Source organism: Notamacropus eugenii, chromosome 2, assembly GCF_028372415.1.
Source record: "Notamacropus eugenii isolate mMacEug1 chromosome 2, mMacEug1.pri_v2, whole genome shotgun sequence".
NCBI classification, from domain to species: domain Eukaryota; kingdom Metazoa; phylum Chordata; class Mammalia; order Diprotodontia; family Macropodidae; genus Notamacropus; species Notamacropus eugenii.
Genome location: NC_092873.1, coordinates 80487993 through 80511568, shown reverse-complemented (window position 1 = coordinate 80511568; position 23576 = coordinate 80487993). Strand labels below are relative to the sequence as shown.

Below are 23576 nucleotides of genomic sequence, written 5' to 3'. Positions count from 1 at the left end.
AAATTCCACTCTAGTCTCCTTTCACACATTCTATCTCCATTGTAAAGAACCCCCATTTACTCCTCCTTCCCCAGCCCTACCCTTCCTTTCCCCACTCCTATAAGCTCAGAATATTCCCACTATTTCTTACCAGGGGTAACCGTGTTGCTTGGCCCAGATTATGGATCCTGGGATGTAGGCAGCGTAAATCACATCATTCTCACTCTCTGACCAGGCTTCCTCAGGGATATCACAATGGTTAAACTGCACATCTGTGGAGAGGAGCAGGAGGGATGAAGTAGAAAAAGAAGAAGATTCACATCTGATTTTTGTCAAAGGAAAGAAGGGGCTGGTACCTCATATAAGAAGTGGGACAAAGAAGGCATCTGGGATAAAGGCATGGAGAAAGAATACTAGCCAGAGAGTACTCCTTTCCGTACAATTTAAAGAGACTCTACAAGCATTTATATATCCCGTTCCTTGGGGAGAACTTGCCAGAAAAAAATTCTCCGAGTGGTAAGTCACTCCAGCCTTCACACTGTACCTAGATAAGCCTGCAGAACCAATACCAGATGAATAAGTCATTCCCTCTTTTAAAGGGTCTTAGAGTATAAACATCCCTTTATCGCTTTCTCTAGTATCAAACTTCACAATGAAGGAATCCTCCTAATGTCTAATCTAAACTCCAGCTTTAGCCCATTTCTCCTTTCCTTTCCCTCAGTTGAGATGACAGCTGGTGTCCCAGCTATTCTGTACTTAATGGGACCTTCCCCAGACATGTGCAGATATTCTCTGTTTACTTCTGTGCAGGGCTTGCTTCCAGTCACATATGACTCATCTACTAAGTCACCTAATTTGCTGCTGAGCCAGAACTGAAGATTCAAGGTATCACAAATGGCAGAAAAAGAGGTGGTTTCCAGCTGGCAGCCCTGTTAAATGCAGCCCTCCGGGTGATAAGGTGTGATTTCAAAAAGGGGTAGAGAAGGGGTTATGCCTTTGCCTGTGGTGTTTCTCCTTCCTTTAGTACTTTCTCAGCTTAAATTTCTCTTACATTCTGGTTCTTTCCTGATGGCCTACTACACACATGTCCAGGCTTCCCCCATTAAAAAAAAAAATCCAACCACCTCATATAGCCTTGTCATCTCCAGTTTTTCTTTTTCCCTACCAAACTGTAGAAATACTTATCTAGTCATTCAGTCAATAACCATTTATGGACAAACACAACCATTTATTAAGCCCTTTCTAAGTGCCAGGCCCTGTGCTAAATGCTGGGTATATAAAGGTATATATAAAAGACAGTTTTTACCCTCAAGGAGCTCATAATCTAACAGAAGAGACAATATGCAAACAACTATGTACAAAAGTTGTATACAAGAAAAGCTGTAATCAGTGGAGGGAAGGACTTAGAATGAAGGGGGTTAAGGAAAGGCTTCTTGGAGAGGGTAGAATTTTAGCTGAGACTTGGAGGAAGTCAGGAGGCAAAGATGAGAAGGGAGAACCGGATGGAGTATCTTGCAATCTGACCACTTTTCTGAAACTGCTTTTTCTTAAGTTACCAAGATTCCTTAATTGCTAAAATAGATAGCCTCTGTTCTCCTTCCCTCATCTGCAGCTTCTGACATGGTTGACCACTCTCTCTTCCCATTGCATGGGATAGCTACCATAACGTCGCTCAGTTTCAATTCTTCTCTGACTTGTCTGATGAAGAGTTCTCAGTCTTTTTTACCAGACCCTGTTCTATCTCCTTCCCCCCAAGGCTATTCTGGGAGCCTTCTTTCTTTTTCATTACAACCTCTCCCCTGGTATCCTCATCTGCCTTCATGGGTTCACTTATCTTAAGGTTATTTAAGTGTGTCTGGAGACACCCAAGAGTCATTAGGCCAAAACAATTTTATACTAAGACATTTTAATTTCTAATATAGTAAAGACTGATATAACTCACAGAAGTTCTTGGGGGGAGGGGGGAAGCCTCAATCATTTTAAGTGTAAAGGAATCCTGGAACCAAGAAGTCTGAGAACTGCTTTGCTGTTCAGGCATTTCTCAGTTGTGTCTGACTCATTGCGACGCTATTTGGGATTTTCTTGGCAAAGATACTGGAATGGTTTGCCATTTCCTTCTCCAGCTCATTTTAAAGATGAGGAAACTAAAGTAAACAGGGTTAACTGACATGCCTAGAATCACCCAGCAAGTAAGTGTCTAGGACTGGGTTTGAACTCAAGAAGAGAAGTCTTCCTGAGGCCTGGCATTCTATCCACCACCATTACCTAGCTGCCCCTTTGAGAACTGTTGCTCTAGATTAAAAATTTGTTTTTCTTCCTTTTTTCCCTGCTTCTCTCTCTTTCTCTCTCTCTCTGTTTCTCTCTCCCCCTAATCTCTCTCTTAAGCAATAGATGCAAGTATAATATCTCCACTTATTAATATTTTAAATTCAACATGTCAAAAACATAATTATCTTTTCCTCTAAACTTGCCTTGTTTCAAAACTCCCTTTTTCTGTTGAGGGCATCACCATCCTCCAAGACACCCAGACTTCTAACCCTGAAACCATGGGCTCTTTCCTCTCCCCAGCCCCTGCACAAATCCTTTTAGTTGCCAAGACATGTCAGTTCTCCTTCCAGGATATCTTTTGCAGCCTGTCTTCTTCTCTCCACTCAAGTATCACCACAGTTCAGGTCCTGAACAGCTCTCATTTTGATTACTTTAGTAACCTGCTGATTTGTCCCCCTACTTCCATTTTTTTCATCTACACAGTTGCCAAAATACTTTTCCAAAGGCACTAAACACTCCCTGCTTTACTCAAAATCTACTGGTTGCCTCTAGTATAAAATACAAACTACTCCGCCTCACATTTAAAGTCCTGAACAATATGATTCCAAGACACATACTGCTCCCCTTCACACATTTCACACATACTCTACATTCCAGGCAAAAAGGACTTGTTCCTTAAAATAGACATTCCATCTCATCCTCTATATTCACCCAGGTTGTCTCCCATAGGCAGAACCCAATCTTTTCTTATCTCTGCTTCTACTTCCCTCAGCTCCCAGAGGTCCGGGATTTAAATTCTGCCTCTGATGCTTATTCCCTGCGTGATCTTGGGCTGGCCCCTTCCCTTCTCAGAGGTGGTCCTCAACTGGTCTTGCCCAGTTCTAGATCTATGATCCTATCATCGTAATAAAACCTTCTCTAATTCCCTCTCCTCCTTTTGTTAGTAATGTCATTCTCAAGTTACTTGGTATTTACTTATGTAGCACTCGCTCTGGGCTCCCTTCTAAGAGGAGGTTTAAGGGTACAGTGTGTGTATCTGCACTCCTAAAATTATAGCCCCTTGAGCTGCTAGTTGTGTAATTTGCCAGTTGACATCATTAGCTCAATGCAGAGGAGATATTTACTAAGATGACATAGTAAGAACAGTAGACAGTCTCTCCATAAACTTGGGACATACTCTCCCTCAAACACACCCAGTGTCTGTGAAAGAATAAGCCCAAATTTAGAGTACCTGAGAAGTAACACTCAGATGGAGGGAACACAGGCAGCCAAGGCTTAAGTAAGATTCACAAGGGCCGCAAAATCCTTGACTTCCAGTGGTCTCATTACCCTGCTCTTTCCCTGGACTTCTCAGCTCTTCTCTGCTCCCAGAGAAGAGACCTCTTTCTGTTCCCTTCTGGAAGCACTGTCTTCTGTGGACAGAGTAGCTCACCTATATGGCACCATGGCCAACAGGGAATAAAAGAAGGTGCAAGGTAGAAAAATCCTTACCACCCCCACCCCCCCAAAGGGAAGAATAATTCCCTTTCAGGATCCAGAATCTTCCTTGGCTGCTGGCTTTTGTTTGGACTGACTGCATTTAGCAGGGCACAGTTTTTAAGGGTCACTAAAGGTGTGGTCAACCTTCAATAAATCAAGGGCAGTTGTCCCTTTCAATTCTACCAAGGAATCTTTCATCTTCTTAAAGGGATAAAGGGATTATGTCTATACTTAGTTTAACCTCACTATCCTATAGGAAAATCATCTTCCATTCTTCCCCCAATCTTATTTTTATATATGTAGAATGTAAGGCTTTGAGGGCTAGGATCATTTCATTTTTGTCCCAACACCTACCATAGTGCCTTGAACATGATAAGCACTAAATATTTGTTGAGCTGAGTTCAGCTGACAATGGCAAACTCCTTTGTTTAAGAGTTCATTTGATATTGAAAATTAAATAGAACAAAGTTATTTCTATGTATCATCAATGAATAAACCTTAGATAATCTTTAATATATGAATGGGGAATGTTTTGTTGAAAAATAGCCTTTAGGGTTACATTTATTCTGTCTGAACAGTTGAACGCATCGACAAGCTACATATAAGGAGGAAAACAAATCTTGTTTTTTGTTTTACCTGTATTTTCACTACATGACCAATCATCTGGCAGTACTGAGGGGTCAATGTCCCGATGTAGTCGTCTCCACTTTTCACAGTTGGGGAAGGAGCATTGCACCCAGGTTATACACTGACCTAAAACCAGACAGAAGTAAAATGAGACTCTCATATCCCCTTTCCTACTTGGTTTCTCTGGAAGTCATAGAATCATCCCATGATCAGAGCTAGGGAACTTACCTATTCATTTTTCACATAAGAAAAATAAGTCTAGTGAATTTCCAAGGTTACAGGGTTAGCACTAAAGATGGCACAAGAACACAGATTTCTTGATTCCCAGCCCAAATCAGCTTCTATGGCATCACCAAAATCAATCAACCATCAAGCATTTATTAAGTATCCACTGTGTGCTAGCTAGGCACAGTGCTAGGTAGTAGGGATAAAAAGATAGAAATCAAACAGTCCCTGCTCTCAAGGTGCTCTGGTTCTCTCCTGCTTCAAATAACGTTCAATCCCTTTCTCCAATAAAAACCAGTCTTCCTTATGTTAAGAGCTCCCTAAAGAAGACTTCTTAGCTCCCTGTCCAGAGCGTTGGCCTTGCTTGACATCTTAGCACTAGTAAATTCTTTTTAAGGTCTGACCTTTATCTCCTTCACCAGGTTGCAGCTCACTGAAGCCATCCTTTCTCTTTCCTTTGTTGAACTGAACTGAAAAGATACTAGGAGGAACAGAGCGAGAACTATGCAATTCAATCCTCATTGGGTTTCTCATGGATTCTACCTCCTTTCTTCCAACTTCTTGTCTCTTTCTTTTCATACTCAAATTAATTTAAATTTTTCGTGTCCAAACTCACTGAAATTGCTTGTCCGTTCTCCCCCAGCTTCTTCCTGATCACTGATCTGGGTGTAGCCTTGCACTATTTTCCTTGGTTGGCCCTTCCGTCTGTGCTTATGACCAATTTTAGTTAACTCAGGTTCCTCCTCTTCTAGGAAGATAACAAAACAAAATATAGAAAATAAAGTTGGAAGTTCCTTTAAAAAAATTAAAAAGGGGGGTAGAAAAATGGCAATTAGACCACAGTGCAAATCTGGAAACAGAATCAAATGCATATAAAAGATTTGTGTATAGCAAACTAGCACACATTAAAAACTAGGAGAATACTTATTTTTTATAATATTTGGAAAGCTGGATAACAATATAGTGAAAAATGCATTTAGATAATCACTTCACACTATATACCACAAAACTCAAAAACTATAGAATTAAATATAAGAAAATAAATCATAAGTTGAAAAAAAAAAGAGGAGGGGGCTGCATTTCTCTAGCCATGAGGTAGGCAGTATAAAAGATGTAATATCATTTTTTTAGATCTGTAATTTCATCAATGTGAGGAACTCCTAGTGTGAAAACTGTCTCCTTCTAATAAAGGAACTGCAGCTCCTTTATTACTCATAATCTTAGAGAGTTAACTGGGGATACTGAGAACCTAACTGACTTTTTCATAATTACACAGCTACAGGACTTGAATCCAGGCCTTCCTGACTCCAAGGTAGTCCTATATTGATTACACTAAATGAATTTTTGTGCTCATATTATCCCCATTTTACAGATGAAACCCAGCATAGGAATAACCCCTGAACTCAGCACCAAGTGTAACAGATTTCAACCTGAGCCTAACAGCAGGACCAAGGAGATCTCTGATAAGAGGGCTCTCCAAGCAGGGCTCCAGAATCCCTTGAAGGAGGGGGGTGGAGCTAGTCTGGCCCACTAGATTCAGGACCTTTAGATCCTGACCACACTGTTTATTTGCTGAGTTTGACAAGCAGGAACAGGCGGCCCACGTGCAAACCAAGAAAAACTCTCCAACCACCATAAGGAAATACCTTGGTATGAGAGATACACAAGGGTAAAACCTGAAGATGACAGCAATAACACAAGTATAGGTAAAGCCTCATGGAGAAAAACAAACAAACAAAAAACTCTGGGTACAGAGAGGAAGAAACAATAGCCAAAAAAAAAGCATCTTAGAACATAAATAACAGAAAATCTCACTTCAATATGCTCTGAAAATCTGAGTGGGCCAAATGGAAAACAATGACAAATAATACAAGAAACAGCTAAATAAAACCCCAAAATCGTAAAAAAAACAAAATAAAAGAAGAAAAATCTAAGAAATAGAAATATTAATGTAGAGCGCTTATATCAGATTTCACGTCATCTTGGAGGGAGGGGAGGGGGAGAAAATGTGGAACTCAAAATTTTATGGAAGTGAATGTTGAAAACTAAAAATAAATAAATAAAATTTCTTAAAAAAAGAAGTATAATTCTACATGGAGGGGAACTGGTCCTTTAATGGAATAAAGGATTTCTAAGCAATCCTGAAGAAAAAGCCAGTACTGAATACACACACATTAAGAAACAGAAATGCAGGCACTAAGAGAAACAAAGAAAGGCAAACATATTTGTTTAATTGAGAAGGAATATGAGAATGAATTGTTTACATGTTAATAAAAGAACAGGAAACAATGTCTTCTTAGAACCCTATTATCTTTAAAGGTCATTCCAGTCTCAGTCATGTCCAACTCTATGTGACCCATGGACTTGTCCATGGGGTCTTCTTGACAAAGAGTGATTTGTTGTTTTCTTCTCCAGTATGTCCCCATTTTATAGATGAGGAACTGAGACAAATAGGGGTAAGTGACTTGCCCAGGGTCACATAGCTAGTAAATGTCTGGGGAGGATTTGAATTCAGATCTTCTTGACTCTGAGTCAAGTGCTCTACTACTGCACTACTTAGCTGCCCCTAAAGGGTCAAAGACAAAGGTTACAGTGGTAGAGGGTGGTTTTACTTTGTTTTAATGGTCTTAAGAGAAGACAAAAATGGGAGGGAGAGATAAAAAGGACTATAAAAGGGAGGAAAGGAAGAAGAGGAAGGAAATTACTATTGCATAGTTAAGCCACAAAATGAAAAATATACGGCCAAGGAGGAAAGGGTGGGGGACAATGGACCTCTTAATGAACCTCACTTTCATTTGAATCAGATAGAGAAAAGATTGAATATAATTGGCCATACACACATCTCAGTATAGAAATATATTAAACTCAAGAGGGAAACTGGAGGAAAAACAGACAAAGGGGTAAGGAAGGGCCCTACAAGCAAATGATCCTGAATGTTGGAAGGAGGAGTATGAAGGCGGATTAAAAGGAAAGGAAGAAGTGTTCATACAGTTTGACCACTTATCTACTGGAAAATGACTTTTGGTTATATATATATCTACAGCTGTTGCTTTTTAAACCAAACTTTTATCAGAGAAACTTGATACAATGATTTTGACTGCTTCATATTTTATCCTATGTGAATTTTGTTTATGCAGATGTAAAAATTGCAAATATAGCATTAGCAAGTGGGCTAAAACAAGAAAGAAAGATTTTTACACTATAGCCAGGTTCCTGAATTTATACCAGGAACACAGAATTGGTTCAAAATGTGAAAGATTTTAGACATAAAAATTCATGTTAATAATATACATAATAAAAACCAAGATTATATTAATAGATCCTGAAAAGCCTTTTGACAAAATCTAGCTCTGGTTTCTATTATAATTCTAGAAATCTTAGAAATAAGTGAAACTTTCCTTAATATAGTAAATAGGATTTATCCCTATCTAAGAACAAACATTATATATAATGGAAAAAAGTTAAAGGTCTTTCCAATAAAATCAGAGGTCAAGAAAGAATGCCCATTACCATTACCATTATTTAACTTAGTGCTAGAAAGCTACTTATAGCAATAAGAAAAGGAAAATGAAGAGAGAAAAACATAGATAAAGAGGAAACAAAATCATCTCTTTTTACAGATGATATGATGGCATATTTAGATAACCCTAGAAAATCATTTTAAAATAACACAAAGAATAACTTCAGCAAAATTACAGACTATAAAATAAATCCATATAAACCATCAGCATTCCAATTTATAAGCAACAAAACAGAGTAAAGAACTTGAAAAAGAAATTCCATTCAAAATAACTACGAAAACTATAAAATATTTGGGAGTGTACCTTCCAAGATTTATCTAAGGACTACCAAAAAACTCTTTTGTAGAAATACGGCTCTAAATAATTGCAGATATATTCATTGTTCATGGCGAGGTCAAACCAATATGATAAAAATGACAATACTACCTATATTAATTAGTTTATTCAATGCCAATCAAATTCTTCAAAGAATGTTTTATAAAATAACAAGATTCATACCAACTAACAAAAAGACCAAGAATCTTAAGGGGAATAATGAAATATAAGTGGGAAGGAAAAGTAACTCAGTATCATCTCAAGCTGATGCAAAGCCGGAAGCATTGAAAGATTTGGTCCCAGTTAGAAAAATGAGGAAAGTCAGTCGGTGGAGCAAATTAGCTACAAATATACAGAAGCAAATACACACACTAGCGTAGTATCTGATAAACCCAAAGATTCCAATAATGGGGGAAAGACAATTTGATAAATAACAAAAACAAACCTGTTTGGAAAGCTGGACACAAATCTGGTTTAGACTAAAACTTCTTCACAACATATACCAAGATAAGCCCCAAACAGATACAGGACCTAGATATAAAAAGCTACGAAGGATTCTGGGAAGATGGTGGAGTAAGTCAGAAAATTCCAAGCTCTCCAGATTGCCCCACAAACAAGATAAAATTGTGCTTCAAGGTGAACAAAGAGCAGGTAAAAAATAAACAATAGCTGGGGTAGAACAGTAGTCCTCAAGGGACAATTGGAGAAGATTCGAAGAAAAATCCTGGGATGGAGGTTTGGTGCCTGTGAAGAGTAAACCTCTCCAGGCTAGTTCCTCTGTAACAACCAGCAGGGAGTCTGGGGGCTGGATGGGTTGGAAGGTAGCTTCAGCACCAGGTACAGGAACTTTTACCACCTGGACGGTGTGGGGACTCAGGCACCTTAGCCAGGGAAGATTGAGGGAACCTCTGCTGATAAGGAACACCAGGCCAACTGTGCCGCCAAGGCCCTGGGTGAAAAGGAACCAACACACATCTGGTGAGTGCAGAAACAGTGGGGCAGGGATGCCGCTGGCTTTCGGCACTTACAGGACGGCAGAGTTCTTGGCTTCTGTTCCTTGCCAGAGGAAAGAACTCAACAAGGATCTGAGGCCAGAGGCACTATTCCCCCGTACCCAAGAACTGGAGGTGATTACAAAAAATAATCTGCTACAAATAAGAAAAAAAACCAAAATGAATAGGCAAAGGAGAAAGAATCCAACCTGTAGAACATTACTGTTGGAATAGATAAAAGCTGGGGTTCATCTTCAGAGGATGATACTGAAGTAAAAAAAGCCTCTCTTACCCCAAAGAGTAATGTCAAATGGTCACCTGACCAAAAAAAATTCATAGAATTTAAAAAAGACTTTAAAAATCAAATGAGAGAGATTGAGGAAAAATTAAAAAAAATAAGAACAATCCAAGAAAAACAAGAGTATTATGAAAAAAGTCAACCAATTAGAAAAGGATTTTAAGGAAGAAAATGACTCCTTTAAAATTAGAATTGGGCAGGGGGAGCCAGTGAAGTTATGAGATTAAGAAATAATAGAACAAAATATAAAAAAATAAAAAAAATAGAAGAGAATATGAAACATCTCATAAGAAAAACAACTGATATGGAGAACAGATCAAGAAGAAAAAACATAAGAATAATTGGGCTATGTGCATACCCTTTGACCCAGCAATATTGCTTCTAGGATTGTACCCCCAAGAGATCATAAAAATGGGAAAGGGTCCCATATGTACAAAAATATTTATAGCAGCTCTCCTTGTGGTGGCCAAAACCTGGAAATCAAAATTGGGGAATGGCTGAATATACGGTATATGAATGTAATGGAATACTATCGTGCTATAAGAAATGATGAACAAGAAGACTTCAGAGAGGCCTGGAAGGACTTATATGATCTGATGCTGAGCGAAAGGAGCAGAACCAGGAGCACTTTGTACATAGCAACAACCACAGTGTGTGTGAGTTTTTTCTGGTAGACTTGGAACTTCATAGCAAAGCAAGGACTTAAAAAAAAAAAATTCTCAATGGTCTTCTAAGGCAAAATGACGTCCACATCCAGAGAAAGAACTATGGAATTCAATCGCAGAAGGTAGCAGATCGTTTTTTTGTGTGTGTATTATGTTTTGGTTTGTTATATGATTTCTCCCATTCATTTTAGTTCTTCTACACAGCCTGACTATAGTGAAAATGTTTTCAATAGGAATGTATGTGTAGATCCTATATAGAATTGTATGCTGTCTCAAGGAGGGAGGGAGGAAGTGGGGGGTAGGTAGAGGGAAAAAAATCTAAGTTTTATGGTAGTGATTGTAGAACACTAAAAATAAATAAAATTAATATATAACAAAATAAATTAACAAAAAAAATAATTGGGCTCCCTGAAAGCTATGATCAAAAAAAGAATCTTGATACAATAACACAAGAAATAGTTAAAGGAAATTATCCTGAGGCACTGGAAAATAGAAATAGAAAAAAATCCACCAATCACCACCTGAAAGAGACCCTATAAGGAAAACCTACAGGAATAGCATAGTCAAATTCTGAAACCCCCAGCTCAAGGAGAAAATATTATGGAGCAGCAAGGGAAAACAATTTAAATATGGCAGTACCACAATTAGAATCACACAAGACCTACCAGCAGCGACAATAAAAGTCCATAAGTCTCATCAAAAAACAAAAGAACTGGGGTAGTGGCCAAAAATATCATACCCAGGAAATTTAAGCATAATACTGAATGGGAAAAAAATGGGCATTTTAATGAATTGTCAGACTCTCAGGATTTTGTTTAAAAAAAAACCAACAACCTATAAACCTGGACTTAATAGAATATTTGATATAAAACATCCAAGAGAAATATAAAGTACATATCAAAGACTAACTACAAGGGACTCTATTATTTACTTTTTATATGAGGAAATGTAAAATATATATCTAAGATTGTTATTAGTAATTGGATAGTTCAAAAGAAAGGTTGGGGTAGACCTGACTATGATGTCATGCTAAAAAGTAAAACCACTCGGGAACAGGTAAAAAGAGTAATTGCCTTATATAAATGAGGTGTTAGAGGAAGAACTGACATCGAGGAATTAGATCGGGGCAGAGGACTGGTAGTTCTGGTACCCTACTGCCTTGGGAATGGATATATCTAGAAGGGTATAAAAGTCCTCTAAATTCAGAAAGAAATAAAAGGCTAAGGGGAAAGGGAGGAAAAGGGAATAAGAGGGAATTTTTAGAGGGGAGGGTGAGGGAATAGGATAAGGTACAGAAGGGCGTTTAGATTAATGGCAATGGAAGTTTAAGGGAGTTATCCTGGGGGGAGGGGGAGGGTAAGTAAAATTAGGGCAAAGTAGTGGGTAGGAGTAAAATAGGGGAGGCAAAAGGCACAGGAAAATAAAAGATACAAGCAAAATAATTATCAGAAGTAGAATTTATTAAAGAAAAAAAGCAGGGGTAGTGCTCATGATCTCAGGTAAAGTTAAAGCTAAAATAGATTTACTCAAAAGAGGAAAATAAGGAAATTACACTGTATGTCAGCCATATTAATCAATGTTGTTTTAAACTATTTAAAATAACTAGATAGTATAAGGTTGTAATATTGCTAGTGTAGGAAATTATGAACTGGTGGACTTAGAAAAATATGGAAAGACTTGGACCTACGAAGGAGGAGGTTATGCACCCTCAGAGAGACAAATAACAAGTAGGTACAGTACAGCCTTATGTAGACGCATGTGAATGAGTGTGGTTATAGACATCTACGCATACGTATGCACACGAAAATGTGTGTCTGTGTGTATAAATGTGTGCATACGTATACATATATACGCGTATGTATACATATATGTGTGTGTGTGTATTTACACCTATCTATAAATATATCCACGCTTAATTGTAGCCCTCTTAGGGGAGGGGAGAGGGGAAAGAACAAAGTAAACAGTGCACAGCAGAGAACAAAAGAAGATTTACAAGGAAGTAAAGGAAAGAGGAATAGCTCTGAGTACAAAAGGTACCATGATATAGGCTTTCTTGAAACGGTATTGATTGCTGTACGTTTTGAATCTTCTCCTACGTTCTGCTGTGCACATGGTAATTTTTCTTTTCTTACTTTGTATTTGACTTTTAATATATGTCTGTTTCTTATTGTATATTTAAGTTTTAATATTTAAATTTAAAATAAATAAGTTTTCTTAAAAGTTACATCATAAACAAATTAGAAGAACAAGGAAGAAACTGCCTTCAGATCTATGGATAGGGGAACGCTTCATGACTCATGACTAAACAAATGACACAAGTTCAAGTTACAAAGTCAATTCTGATTATATAAAATTTTAAAAGTTTTGTACAAACAACTCTAATGTAATAAAAATTAGAAGGGGAACAGATAACTAGAGAAAATCTTTACTAGTGTCTCCAATAAAAGTCTCGCTCCAAGATATATAAGGAATTGATTCAAATTATAAGACTACGAGTCGTTCCCCCAAAAATGAATGGTCAAAGGATATGAGGCAGCTTTCAAAGAAAGAACAGCAAGCTATGAATAGTAAAATAACAATTTGCTCTAAATCACTAATAGAGAAATGCAAATTAAAGCAAATATGAGGTTCCACCTATCAGACTGGCAAAGATGGCAAATGCAATGTTGATATACGTGTAAGTAAAAAAAAAAATCACTTAAGTGACAAAATGCAATACTGTTATAATTATAGGAAAATAGTCATTCTAACATATTTTTTGTTGGAAGGATAGACTGTGCTGACATTTTGAAGGATAATACAGGAAACTGCAACAAAAGTCACAAAATCAATTCTACTTCAAAGACATCATTTCAAAAATATAAAAAGCAAAAACGATCTGTGCAAAAACATTCACATTCTTCTTGTAATAACTACATATTGGGAAAAAACCCTCTATCTTTAGCAATTAGAGAACGGCTGAATAAACTGTGTATATGAATATAATATAATGCTATGGTACCATCAAATATGATCAATATGAAGCATACAAGGACATATGGAAAGATCTTTACTGAGTGATAGAGGACAGGGCTGTGATTTCATCACTGGTGTAAGGAGCTCCCACCTTTTCTACAATTTAGTCTTGGAGGGCTGTCTACAGCACTAAGAGGTTAAGTGACTTAAAATAGGACTAAGTGAAACAAAACAAATTCAGCAGAGCCAGAACTGTATATTCAAAGACTAAAAATTTTTTTAAAAAGGAAGAAAGGAAGTAGGGGGCGGGGTGAGAGGAAAGGGAGTTGACCAGTACCTACCTGATCCAATGATTCCCCCCCAACCCAGTTAATGAAATCAGAGAAAGGAAGGTAAAAGAGATAATGAAGTATCTGTTAAGGTCTTGAATGCAGTATGAAAGCTTACAGTGTGTTGCCCCCTCTATAAGGTGCAAAGGATTTCTCAGATCAAAACTGATGAGATCAGAAAACAGCTAGCCACTGGTTGTCCAGGATCCATCGGGCCACACTCCTGGTGGTTCTTCAAAAGATAAGATACACTAACTAAGGAGGGAATAGAGCTTAGAAGAATGTGACCCACTGGCAGCAGAGAAGAACGCTAACTATGAAGGGAGAACCTGGCACTTGACTCTTGTAGGGAAGGGAATTTCTCCATACTAAGAAAGTGACAGCCTTCAACAGAACTGTTCAAGCAGCAGGAAACACTGTTCTCAGCTCTGATGAGTGTGATCTCTGTTCTGCAGTTGTTTCAGTTTGCATTCAACTTTTCATGACCCCATTTGGTATTTTCTTGACAAAGATACTGGAGTGATTTGCCATTTCCTTCTCTAGTTCATTTTACAAATGAGGAAACTGAGGCAAACAGGGTTAAGGGACTGGTCCAGGGTCACACTGCTACAGGAAGATGAGTCTTTCTGATTTCAGGCCCAGCCCTCTATCCACTAGCCGCCAAGACTGGAGGGTGTTCTCTGAGAGTCAAGAAGAGGGTCAGGTCTGGTTGTTGAGTACTGAGCTATAGAAAAAACCAGATGCAGCTGAAGGATCAGTTCAGCAGATATGCTATACCCAGGAAGAATACTATAGCTTAGGCTATATAAAAACAAAAAGATATCAATAAAAATTTACTTTTCAAAAAAATAAGAGCAGATAGAAGGAGAGAAGGTCATAACAACGGTCTAATTGTTTCTCGTCCAAACCTGTATATCCTTTATCTGCTGTTTCCACAACTCCCTAATACGTCAGAAATGGCTCCCAAGCTTAATATTAAGGGTGTTGTCAGTTCATACTTACTGGCTTGTTTTCTTTTCTTGCTTAAGGAAAGTTTGTTCTGTTTTTTCTCTGAGGGTAAAGGGTCTGATTTGGGTGACTGGATCCCAGGAATGATCCCATCTTCTTTAGAGTCAGGGACTGCAGGAGAATAAGGTATCCCCAGCAGCTTCCTGGAAATAATAATTTTTTAGGAAAATGGCAGAAAGCAGTAAACTGTAAGTATCCTCACATTTAAAGAGCTCAAAGGCATAGGAGTTAAGGAAAACCAAGGAATTAGAAATTCCCTAAGACCCCAGAGATAATTTCATCTGACTCAGTGCTTACCGTCTTCTTCTGCAACCCAAACAAACAGGGGTATCTCATAGACTAAACAATCTCTGGGAAGGAGGGTCCCACTCATTAAAGGTAAGCCCACTTTTGGGATGTACTCTACCTCACCAGGATAAACTTACCTATTCACATCAGTAGTAGCAGTACTTTTCTCCTTTGCCCCAGAGGAATATTCAATACGTTGAACACATGAAGTCTCTGAAAAACCAAGGTCCCAAATCCATCCCCACAAAATCATAACATTGTGATTAATAAGTTTCTGGAGGAAGATAAGTATCCCTTTCTCTCCTGGATACTTTAGATTAAACTATCTCCTACTTCTGGAATAGACAAATCAAAGAATTATCAAATTTTGTAGTTGAAAAGAATCTTGAAAGTCATCTAGTCTAATATGTATGTACCTGACCAAGAATCTAATTCCTCTAGTGATAAGAAATTCATTAACTCCAATCTACTTTTGCATAGCTCTAATTCTTTAGAGAGAAGAGGTATGGCATGTGGAGGACAAGCCTGAAAGTCAGAAAGATGTGGGTGCAAGCCCTGACTCTGTCACATACAAACCGTATGACTAAAGGCAAGTCACTTTATCTTTTAAGACCCCAGGCAGCTCTCTAAGACTGTAAATTACAGAACAGTTGCTTATCTGCAGTAGTGCAGTTTCCAAACTAGGAATTCCCCATACTAATGAAATCACAAACCTGCACAAAACACTTGCACATGACTGTATGTATGTATATGTGTATGTGTACAAATTATTCCTTATTCTAAACCATAATCATGCCCCTTTAGTTTTCAATAACTATAAAACCAATTTGTTCTAGGATGTTTTTCAGATGGATCTGAAACCATCTGTTTCCATATCCCAGAATGGCATTTTACGTTAATGTTTTGGTATAGTAGTAGTCACTGATATTCCATTTTATATCCATCCTCCTGTCCCTCAAGTGTCTTTTACAAGAGGATATTGATTTGAAAGATATTGAATACACACACACACACACACACACACACACACACACACACACACACACACACACACACACACACACACACACTTCCTTAGGCTCATAACCTAATTGAAAAGACAACATAGACTAGACCAAAAAGGTGGCCTAGTTACTTTTTTTTTTTTTTTGGATTAGCTTCCCTTCCATCCCTATAGAATCAAGTCAATAAGGATATACTAAGGAAGCCTAGGAAAGAGAAAACTAAGGCACTAGGAGGATTGGGAACCTTAAGCTAATCTTCAAATATCTGAAAGGTCATTATCCATCTCCTCTTAAGTACTGTAAATAGAGTTTACAGATTTAAACCATGGGTAAATAATTTAGGTTAGATTATCAGTCTGCCAATCTCATGTAAAGGGCTTTTAAAAATGAACTAATTCTAGGAGAGTTTGGCTATAATACTGTCTAGTGGTTCAGGTATAAAGTAAATTATATCTCAAGCTCCTTTCTAGAATTTCTCTATTCTGTACCTACCAGAGTAGCATGATGGAGGAAGCCTACTCTTATTATGACACCTGGCACTTTGCCCTCCCCGCCTCCAACCTCTCCTACCACAGGTCATGTCCAGGCACTCCTGCAGGGACTTCTTAAGCACACACTGGACAATTTCCTCAAACTGTTCATTGGTGAGACTTGGCATCTTCTCCTGGAGAGAGAGAGAGAAAGAGAGAGAGACAGAGACAGAGACACAGAGAGAGAGAGACACAGAGACAGAGAGAAAGACAGAGAGAGACAGAGAGACAGAGAGAGAGAGAGAGAGAGAGAGAACGCTCTGAGATTCCTCCTGTTTTCCACCATGGCCAGGTAGATATTTGTTTTTTGAAAGTTTGAGATAAGGAACTCACATGGCTGAGGGCATAGGGCTAATTCATCTAAAGTTTTCCTGGACCAGTTCCAGGGCTACTAGAAAGCCAAAGTGGAAAAAGGACTTTAAAAGTATTCCCCCTAGCTCCTTATTCATAAGTACTAGGACCAAAACTCATTTATATAGTAAGAGAAATAAGAGATTAATATTGTGGTAGGAGGGGTAGCAATTATACATGAGAATGAATGTCCCAAAAGTTAAGGGGTAGGGGAAAAGACCAGGAAATAGGAAAGCGAAGAACACTAGGTTGTCTCCTACTCTGGAGAACTCCTCACATGGGAGGATTATGGGAGAAGCTGTCCTGCTAGAGGCCAGGGAGAGAAATGGCATGATCTCCACCAGCCTGTCTGGAAGGTACCTTTTTTGTTTTCCTCTCATCTCCTTTAGCATCCTGTCCTTTGCTGGGCTTGGGAGCTACAGGCCCCTTCCCCTCATCACTTTCTGAACTCTTTCTTGTGTCTTTCTCCTTTCTCTTCTTCTGCATCTTGTCTTTTGACTGGCCTTGGTTGGCATTCACCCCAGTGGGCCCAATCCCTTGAGTATCTTCATTGTCAGGGGCATCCAGAGAGCAAGGGATTGAGGTGTAAACTTTTTGTCCAGGTGGTATAAAGGCCTTCTTTGACTCCTTCCCACCTTCTGAAATTGAAATTTGGTCATTTAGTAATATTTAGCATGTACCCAGGAGCTTATGTAAAAGTGAAAAACAAAGACATTCAATTAGCTAATTTATGCAAATGTGAGAGGAAATTATATTTTTGAAAAGATTACTGATTTTATCTTTGGGTCCTATTTTATTTAGTTCTCTTATGTCATTACTAGAGGGAAAGTCTATGGGTGGTATTTTATTTAATTAGGCTATTGGTGTTCTCTTTCCTACTCAAGATTAAATTAGAAGTCTTCTTTAAAGTCTTGTCTTCCTTTCCCTTCAGTATGTCCTTAAAATATAAAGTCCAAACACCTTAGCGTGATATTCTGGTTCCAAGCAGCCTCTATGGATATATTTCCTTGTATTTCTTTCCATGGACCTTATATATGTAATAGCTTGCTACCTACTTTACCCATGCACTTCTAACTTTTCTTCGCCAATTAAAAACTTATCAATGCTCAGGTAAAATATCACTTCCTTCCTGAAGATTTAATGATCCTCTAAATGGAAATAATCTCTAACAAACTTCTAGGGCAATTTGTTTGTATCTCTCTGAATAACATTTATTATACTCTACCTTGCACTGCAGGTAGGTGCCATTATCTCCCCTACTCAACCTCAAGCTATGTGAGAGCAGAAAAATGCCATCCAGGTTTCCAGTTTCTAGTAAAACAGAAGCCCACTCTGCTCCTGAATATGTGTCTGTGCTCTCATGACTCCAAGCCATGACTTACACTGCTCATTATGCCTAAAATGTCCTTCTTTTCTTTCTTTGACTACTGAATTCTTACCTGTCCCTTAAAGTTCCAAAGAGGCAGCACCACAACAGTGGCTAGACAGCCAGCCTGGAGGACTTACTTTGGAGTCCCACCTCTGACCCCTACCCATCATGTGACCCTGGGCAATTCGTTTAAGCAGTTAGGGCTTTTAACAGCTCTCCAAGACTAAAACTTGCAGGGAAAGTATTGACCTGCATTGTTTGAAGGAATTTCTTCTCCTGGGAGTTTCCTATACTAAATCCAGTCCTCTCTGTATCTTATTAAAGTCGAACCCAAATGCCACCTCCTCCACGAAGCCTTCCCTGATCCTCACCTGAATACAATCCTCCCTAACAAAAATAGCTGACAATTATATATGGCATTTTAAAGTTTGCAAAAGTTCTTTCCATACATTATCTCATCTGAGCCTCAGTCCTACAAAGGACAACAAATATGATTGTCCACACTTCACAGAAGAAAAAACTGAAGCTAAGATAAGTGAAATGAGTGACTGACATGGCCAGTAAGTACCAGAGGGAGGATATGAACCAAGAATGTTCTGATTTCAGGCCCAGCACTCTACAGACTAAAGTAAGATTTCCTTTCTTCTCAGACCTCACATGGCATTGGTTTGATAATCATCTAATGAAATTACTATGTGATATTGAATCTGGATATCGGCCAAGTCCAACTATCCCACCCTGACTCCTTTCAGCTTCTTTTCTTTTCATCTCCAAGTAGCTGTGTCTTAAAAATCAAAACTAGAGTCTCTCCTATACTCAGAGTAGAATCTATGCCAGGGGTGGGGAACCTGCAGCCTCAGTGCCACATGTGGCCCTCGAGGTCCTCAAGTACAGTCCTTTGACTAAATTCAAACTTCACAGAACAAATCCCCTTAATAAAAGAATTTATTCTATAAAACCTGGACTCAGTCAAAAAGCTGCACTCAAGGACCTAGAAGGCCACATGTGACTTTGAGGCCGCAGGTTCCCCATCCCTGATCTAGGACATGATGAGAATTCAATCATTGATACTACCTACAGGAGGAGGAAAATAGGCCTGGACAAAGTTAGATCACAAAAGCACAGATTTAATAGCTGGAGGAGACCTTACACCCTTATTTTACAGGTGAGGAAACTGAGGCAAATAGAGGTTAAGTGACTTGCCCAGGGTACACAGCTAGGAAAAATCCAAAGCAAGATTCCAGCTCAGGTTGTTTTCCTGATCTACCCACTGTTGTTTTTTTTTTTTTAGTTGCTGAAAAGGATGTCCTTAAGAGGAAAGAGATTCTGGATGGTCAGGAACTAGAAAAAGGAAAAAAAGGAATAAAGGAAAAGAAGTATCTCCCATTTATGACTCACCTTTGCTCTTTAAGGTTGTCATCATTTAGCTTAGATGCTATGACTACCTTCTCTTCCTGCAGAGAAAATGAAAAAGAAATGTTAATTACTCAAAAATAAACATGAATTTTACTTTCCCTTCAAATCATTATCAGCAAGAAATTTCTTATAGAAAAAGGAACTAGAATTATTTCTAGAATTCCATATGCTTAGACTTCAATGAGTCCCATTCTGCCCAAGCCTAGGATCTATAGCTCTAAGGTCAAGCCAACTTTCTTCTTGACTGCTCCTGCAGAACATAAAAATAGAGATATTTCCTGAAACATTTCCGGGGTGTCAGTTTCCCCCATTATCCCTGTTTCCCCTGTTCCTTTGCAATTAGAAAGTCCTTTCTGACTGTCATTAGGACAAAGTCTTCTTCATCAATTCCTAACTGAGAACTTAGAGAAGGAAAACCCAAGTTAAAACATAAAACTTACACGGTTCTATCTACACAAACAAAATCAATGTAATTATAAGTAGAAAGAAAACTGGAGGAAAACTTTTTCCGAAAGGTTTCTTTGATAAAGGTCTAATATTTAAGTTACATAGGGAACTGATACAAAACTATGTGAATAAAAGTCATTCCCAATAGGTAAATATTCAAAGGATATGAACAGGTAGTAAGTATGCAAAAGAAGATAAGTAAACCATCAACAACCATATAAAAACATTCCAAATCACTAATACGAAAAATGCAAATTAAAATAACTCTGAGGTTCTACCTAGTAAATTTTTAACAACAGATTCTCCCTTCCCTCTGCCCCCCCCCACATTTAATTATAATTTGAGTTATCAACATTTTCCCTATGATTTTCTCAAGTCTAGTCACAGGTTCCCAAAGTGGGGGATGCTGCCCCCTGGGGGGTGCTGGAACAATCCAGGGGTGCGGTATAGTAGCCTGGGTACAGTTGGGGGGCCTTGAATAAAAATAAGGGGGCAGTGTAAGCATAAAGAAAGAAGGGAAGAAGGTTTTGAAAAACTGTTTGTACATATTTCACCTGTTGTGTAACAGAGTTAAAGTCATCGTGATAACATTATTTTCCAAATAAATACACAAAATACAAATTATAACTGATCAGTGGTCCAGTCTGCCTGCAGGTCTTAACAAACACCTGTTAGCAGGCAAGTGTGTCTTGGATCGTCAGGAAGTTCAGCATGCAATAGCAGGAACGTATACATGTAATGACTTGTTTGCAATACTGCATCATCAAAATTTCAATGCAAGAAAACTCCTACAAATTTACAACAAATTATTAAATTTAAGATGCATCATTTAAAAAATTTATATATTTTTGAAATGATGTAAATGAAAAAAACTTAAAGGGTTAAAGAAAGTAGATTTCTGGGGGGAGGGGGAGGCATTGAGTATTTTTTTTAATTTTAATTTTTTAAATAGTTTTATTTATTTATTTTTAGATTTCAACATTCATTTCCACACAATTTTGCGTTCCAGTTTGTCTCCTCATCTCTCCCCTCCCCACCCCATAACACCTTGCATTCTGATTACCCCTTCCCTCAATGTGCCCTCCCTTCTATCACACCCCTCCCTTCCCTTATCCCCATCTTCTCTCTTTTCTTGTAGGGCCAGATAGATTTCTATACCCCGTTACCTGTATTTCTTATCTCCCAGTTATATGCAATAACAGTTCTCAACATTAGTTTCTAATACTTTGAATTCCAACTTCTCTCCCATCCTCCCTCCCTACCCATTCCCACTGAGAAGGCAAGCAATTCATTACAGGCCATATATGTGTCGTTTTGCAAAAGAACTTCCATAATAGTCATGTTGTGGAAGGCTAACTATATTGCCCTCCATCCCACTCTATCCCTCCCTCCTTTTTTTCTATTCTCTCATTTGACCTTGTCCCTTCCCAAAAGTGAGTATTTTTTTTAAAGGGAGTGGTAGACCAAACAAGTTTGAGAACCTCTGGTCTAGACAATCAGCAGAATAACAAATCAAGCCCTGATTTGTTATATTTGCCTATTTCTATTTCCAAGATGTAAATGCTCACTCTGAAAATTAAATAATTACTTTGTGAGAGTCAATATGAGTTGGGTGTAGCATACCATTGACCTCACACTTATCTACCCATCAGACCAGCAAAGACAGCAAAAAAGGAAACTGACGACTGTCATACTAACACACTGTTAGAGCTATTAAGTGGTACAATTGTTCTGCAAAGTTCCAAAGAACTCTGCCCCCACTGTAATTAAACCATGCAAATCTTTTGCCCCATAACACCTCTACTAAGACTATTCCACAAAGAGATCAAAGAAACAGAGGAAGAGAATCCATATGTAAAAAAAAAAAATTTATAGCAGCACTTTTTGTTGCAGCAAAGAACTGGAAACAGGTTAGAGATTCATTATTTGGGAATGACTGAACAAATTATGTTATATGAATGTAATGGAATAGCATTATGTTGTAAGATATGACAAAAGAGAAGGATTCAGAGAAACTTGGGATTGTACTCCTGTTGTGGGCTAAAGAGAGCAGAACCAGGAAAACACATTTATAAAAATTCAAATTTAAACAAAATCTATACCAATTGTAAAAGAAAATAACTGGGAAAGATTTAAGAACCTTGACCAACAGAATTCATCAAAAACACATTTATAAAAATACAAATTTATACAAAATCTATACCAATTGTAAAGGAAAATAATTGGGAAGATTTAAGAACCTTGGCCAACAGAATTCATCAAAAACACATTTATAAAAATACAAATTTATACAAAATCTATACCAATTGTAAGGGAAAATGACTGAGAAGGATTTAAGAACCCTGACCAACAGAATGTTACAAATTTATAAAAATACAAATTTATACAAAATCTATACCAATTGTAAAAGGAAAATAATTGGGAAAGATTTAAGAACCCTACCTAACAGAATGTTATTAAAAACACATTTATAAAAATACAAATTTATACAAAATCTATACCAACTGTAAAGGAAAATAATTGAAAAGATTTAAGAACCCTGACCAACAGAATGTTATCAAAAACACATTTACAAAAATATAAATTTATACAAAATCTATAGCAATTGTAAAGGAAAATAATTGAGAAAGATTTAAAAACCCTGACCAACAGAATAACTAATCATAACTCCTGAAGACTGCTATAGGAAAACCATAAGTTAATATGTATAAGGATATTTACTTTAAAGATTACAGCAAAAACAAATAAACATTTCCTCTGAACATACTCTCCTATATATACTTTCGACCTTGGGGAAATAGGCTCAAAACTTAATCCTATTCCCATATAGTGCTGGTCCCACAAAGTTCACATATAAAGGTAGTACAACTGCCTAGATCAGGGCTGGGGCAACCTTTGGACTCGAGGCCACAAGTGGCCTTCTAGGTCCTTGGGTTTGGCCTTTTGACTGAGTCCAAGTTTTACAGAAGAAATCCTTTTTTTAATGGGGATTTATTCTGTGAGATATGGATTCAGTCAAAGGGCTGCACCTGAGGACCTAGAGGGCCACATGTGGCCTCGAGGCTGCAGGCTTCCCACCCCTGGCCTAGTGAGTCCTTCCCACTTGAGGTCCCAAAGGTGACTCCTCAAAATTTCTCTTTTTCCTCAGGGTATCAATATCGCTCTGGCCACAAAATCTGGTCTGGATTCTAACTCCCAGGTTCCTGTAACTCACTCTCCCACCCTAAGAATCTCTAAAATCTGTTTCCTTCATTTAGAATGAGGGGGGAAAAAGAATCATACACATCTAACAAGGTCAAGGTCAAGGCCAACGACCAAAGATAATTTTTCAGGGCTATAAGACTTTCTAGGGGGAAAATGGACATAAGGCCCTCCCTTTTACCATAAGGTCACTCACCAGAGGCAGAGAGACAACGCATCACCAAGAGGAGTGGCAAAGAGGAAGTAGCTGGTGGTGCCAGGAGGTTTTTAATTCTCTGGAGCCAATCAGAGAGCCTCTCCCTCACCATG

General features: G+C 38.1%; 1 protein-coding gene across 11 annotated transcripts in view; it reads right to left on the bottom strand.

Moving 5' to 3' along the window:
* The window catches only part of ZCWPW1 (zinc finger CW-type and PWWP domain containing 1), a 43313-nt gene that overhangs the window by 8205 nt on the left and 11532 nt on the right, over positions 1–23576 (bottom strand). For 6 of the 11 annotated variants that reach the window (XM_072641414.1, XM_072641413.1, XM_072641409.1 and 3 more), the window contains exons 2-9: positions 19602–19657; positions 17195–17472; positions 16524–16617; positions 15087–15162; positions 14656–14804; positions 5195–5326; positions 4363–4479; positions 131–251 (exon numbers count right to left, since the gene is read on the bottom strand). In XM_072641414.1, coding sequence (XP_072497515.1) covers positions 131–251; positions 4363–4479; positions 5195–5326; positions 14656–14804; positions 15087–15162; positions 16524–16617; positions 17195–17472; positions 19602–19626 — 992 coding nt within the window. In that variant the 5' untranslated portion in view covers positions 19627–19657. Of the gene's footprint in view, positions 1–130; positions 252–4362; positions 4480–5194; positions 5327–14655; positions 14805–15086; positions 15163–16523; positions 16618–17194; positions 17473–19601; positions 19658–23463; positions 23543–23576 lie in introns of those variants that run through there. The other 5 variants (XM_072641415.1, XM_072641418.1, XM_072641416.1 and 2 more) reach the window with 3 other exon arrangements.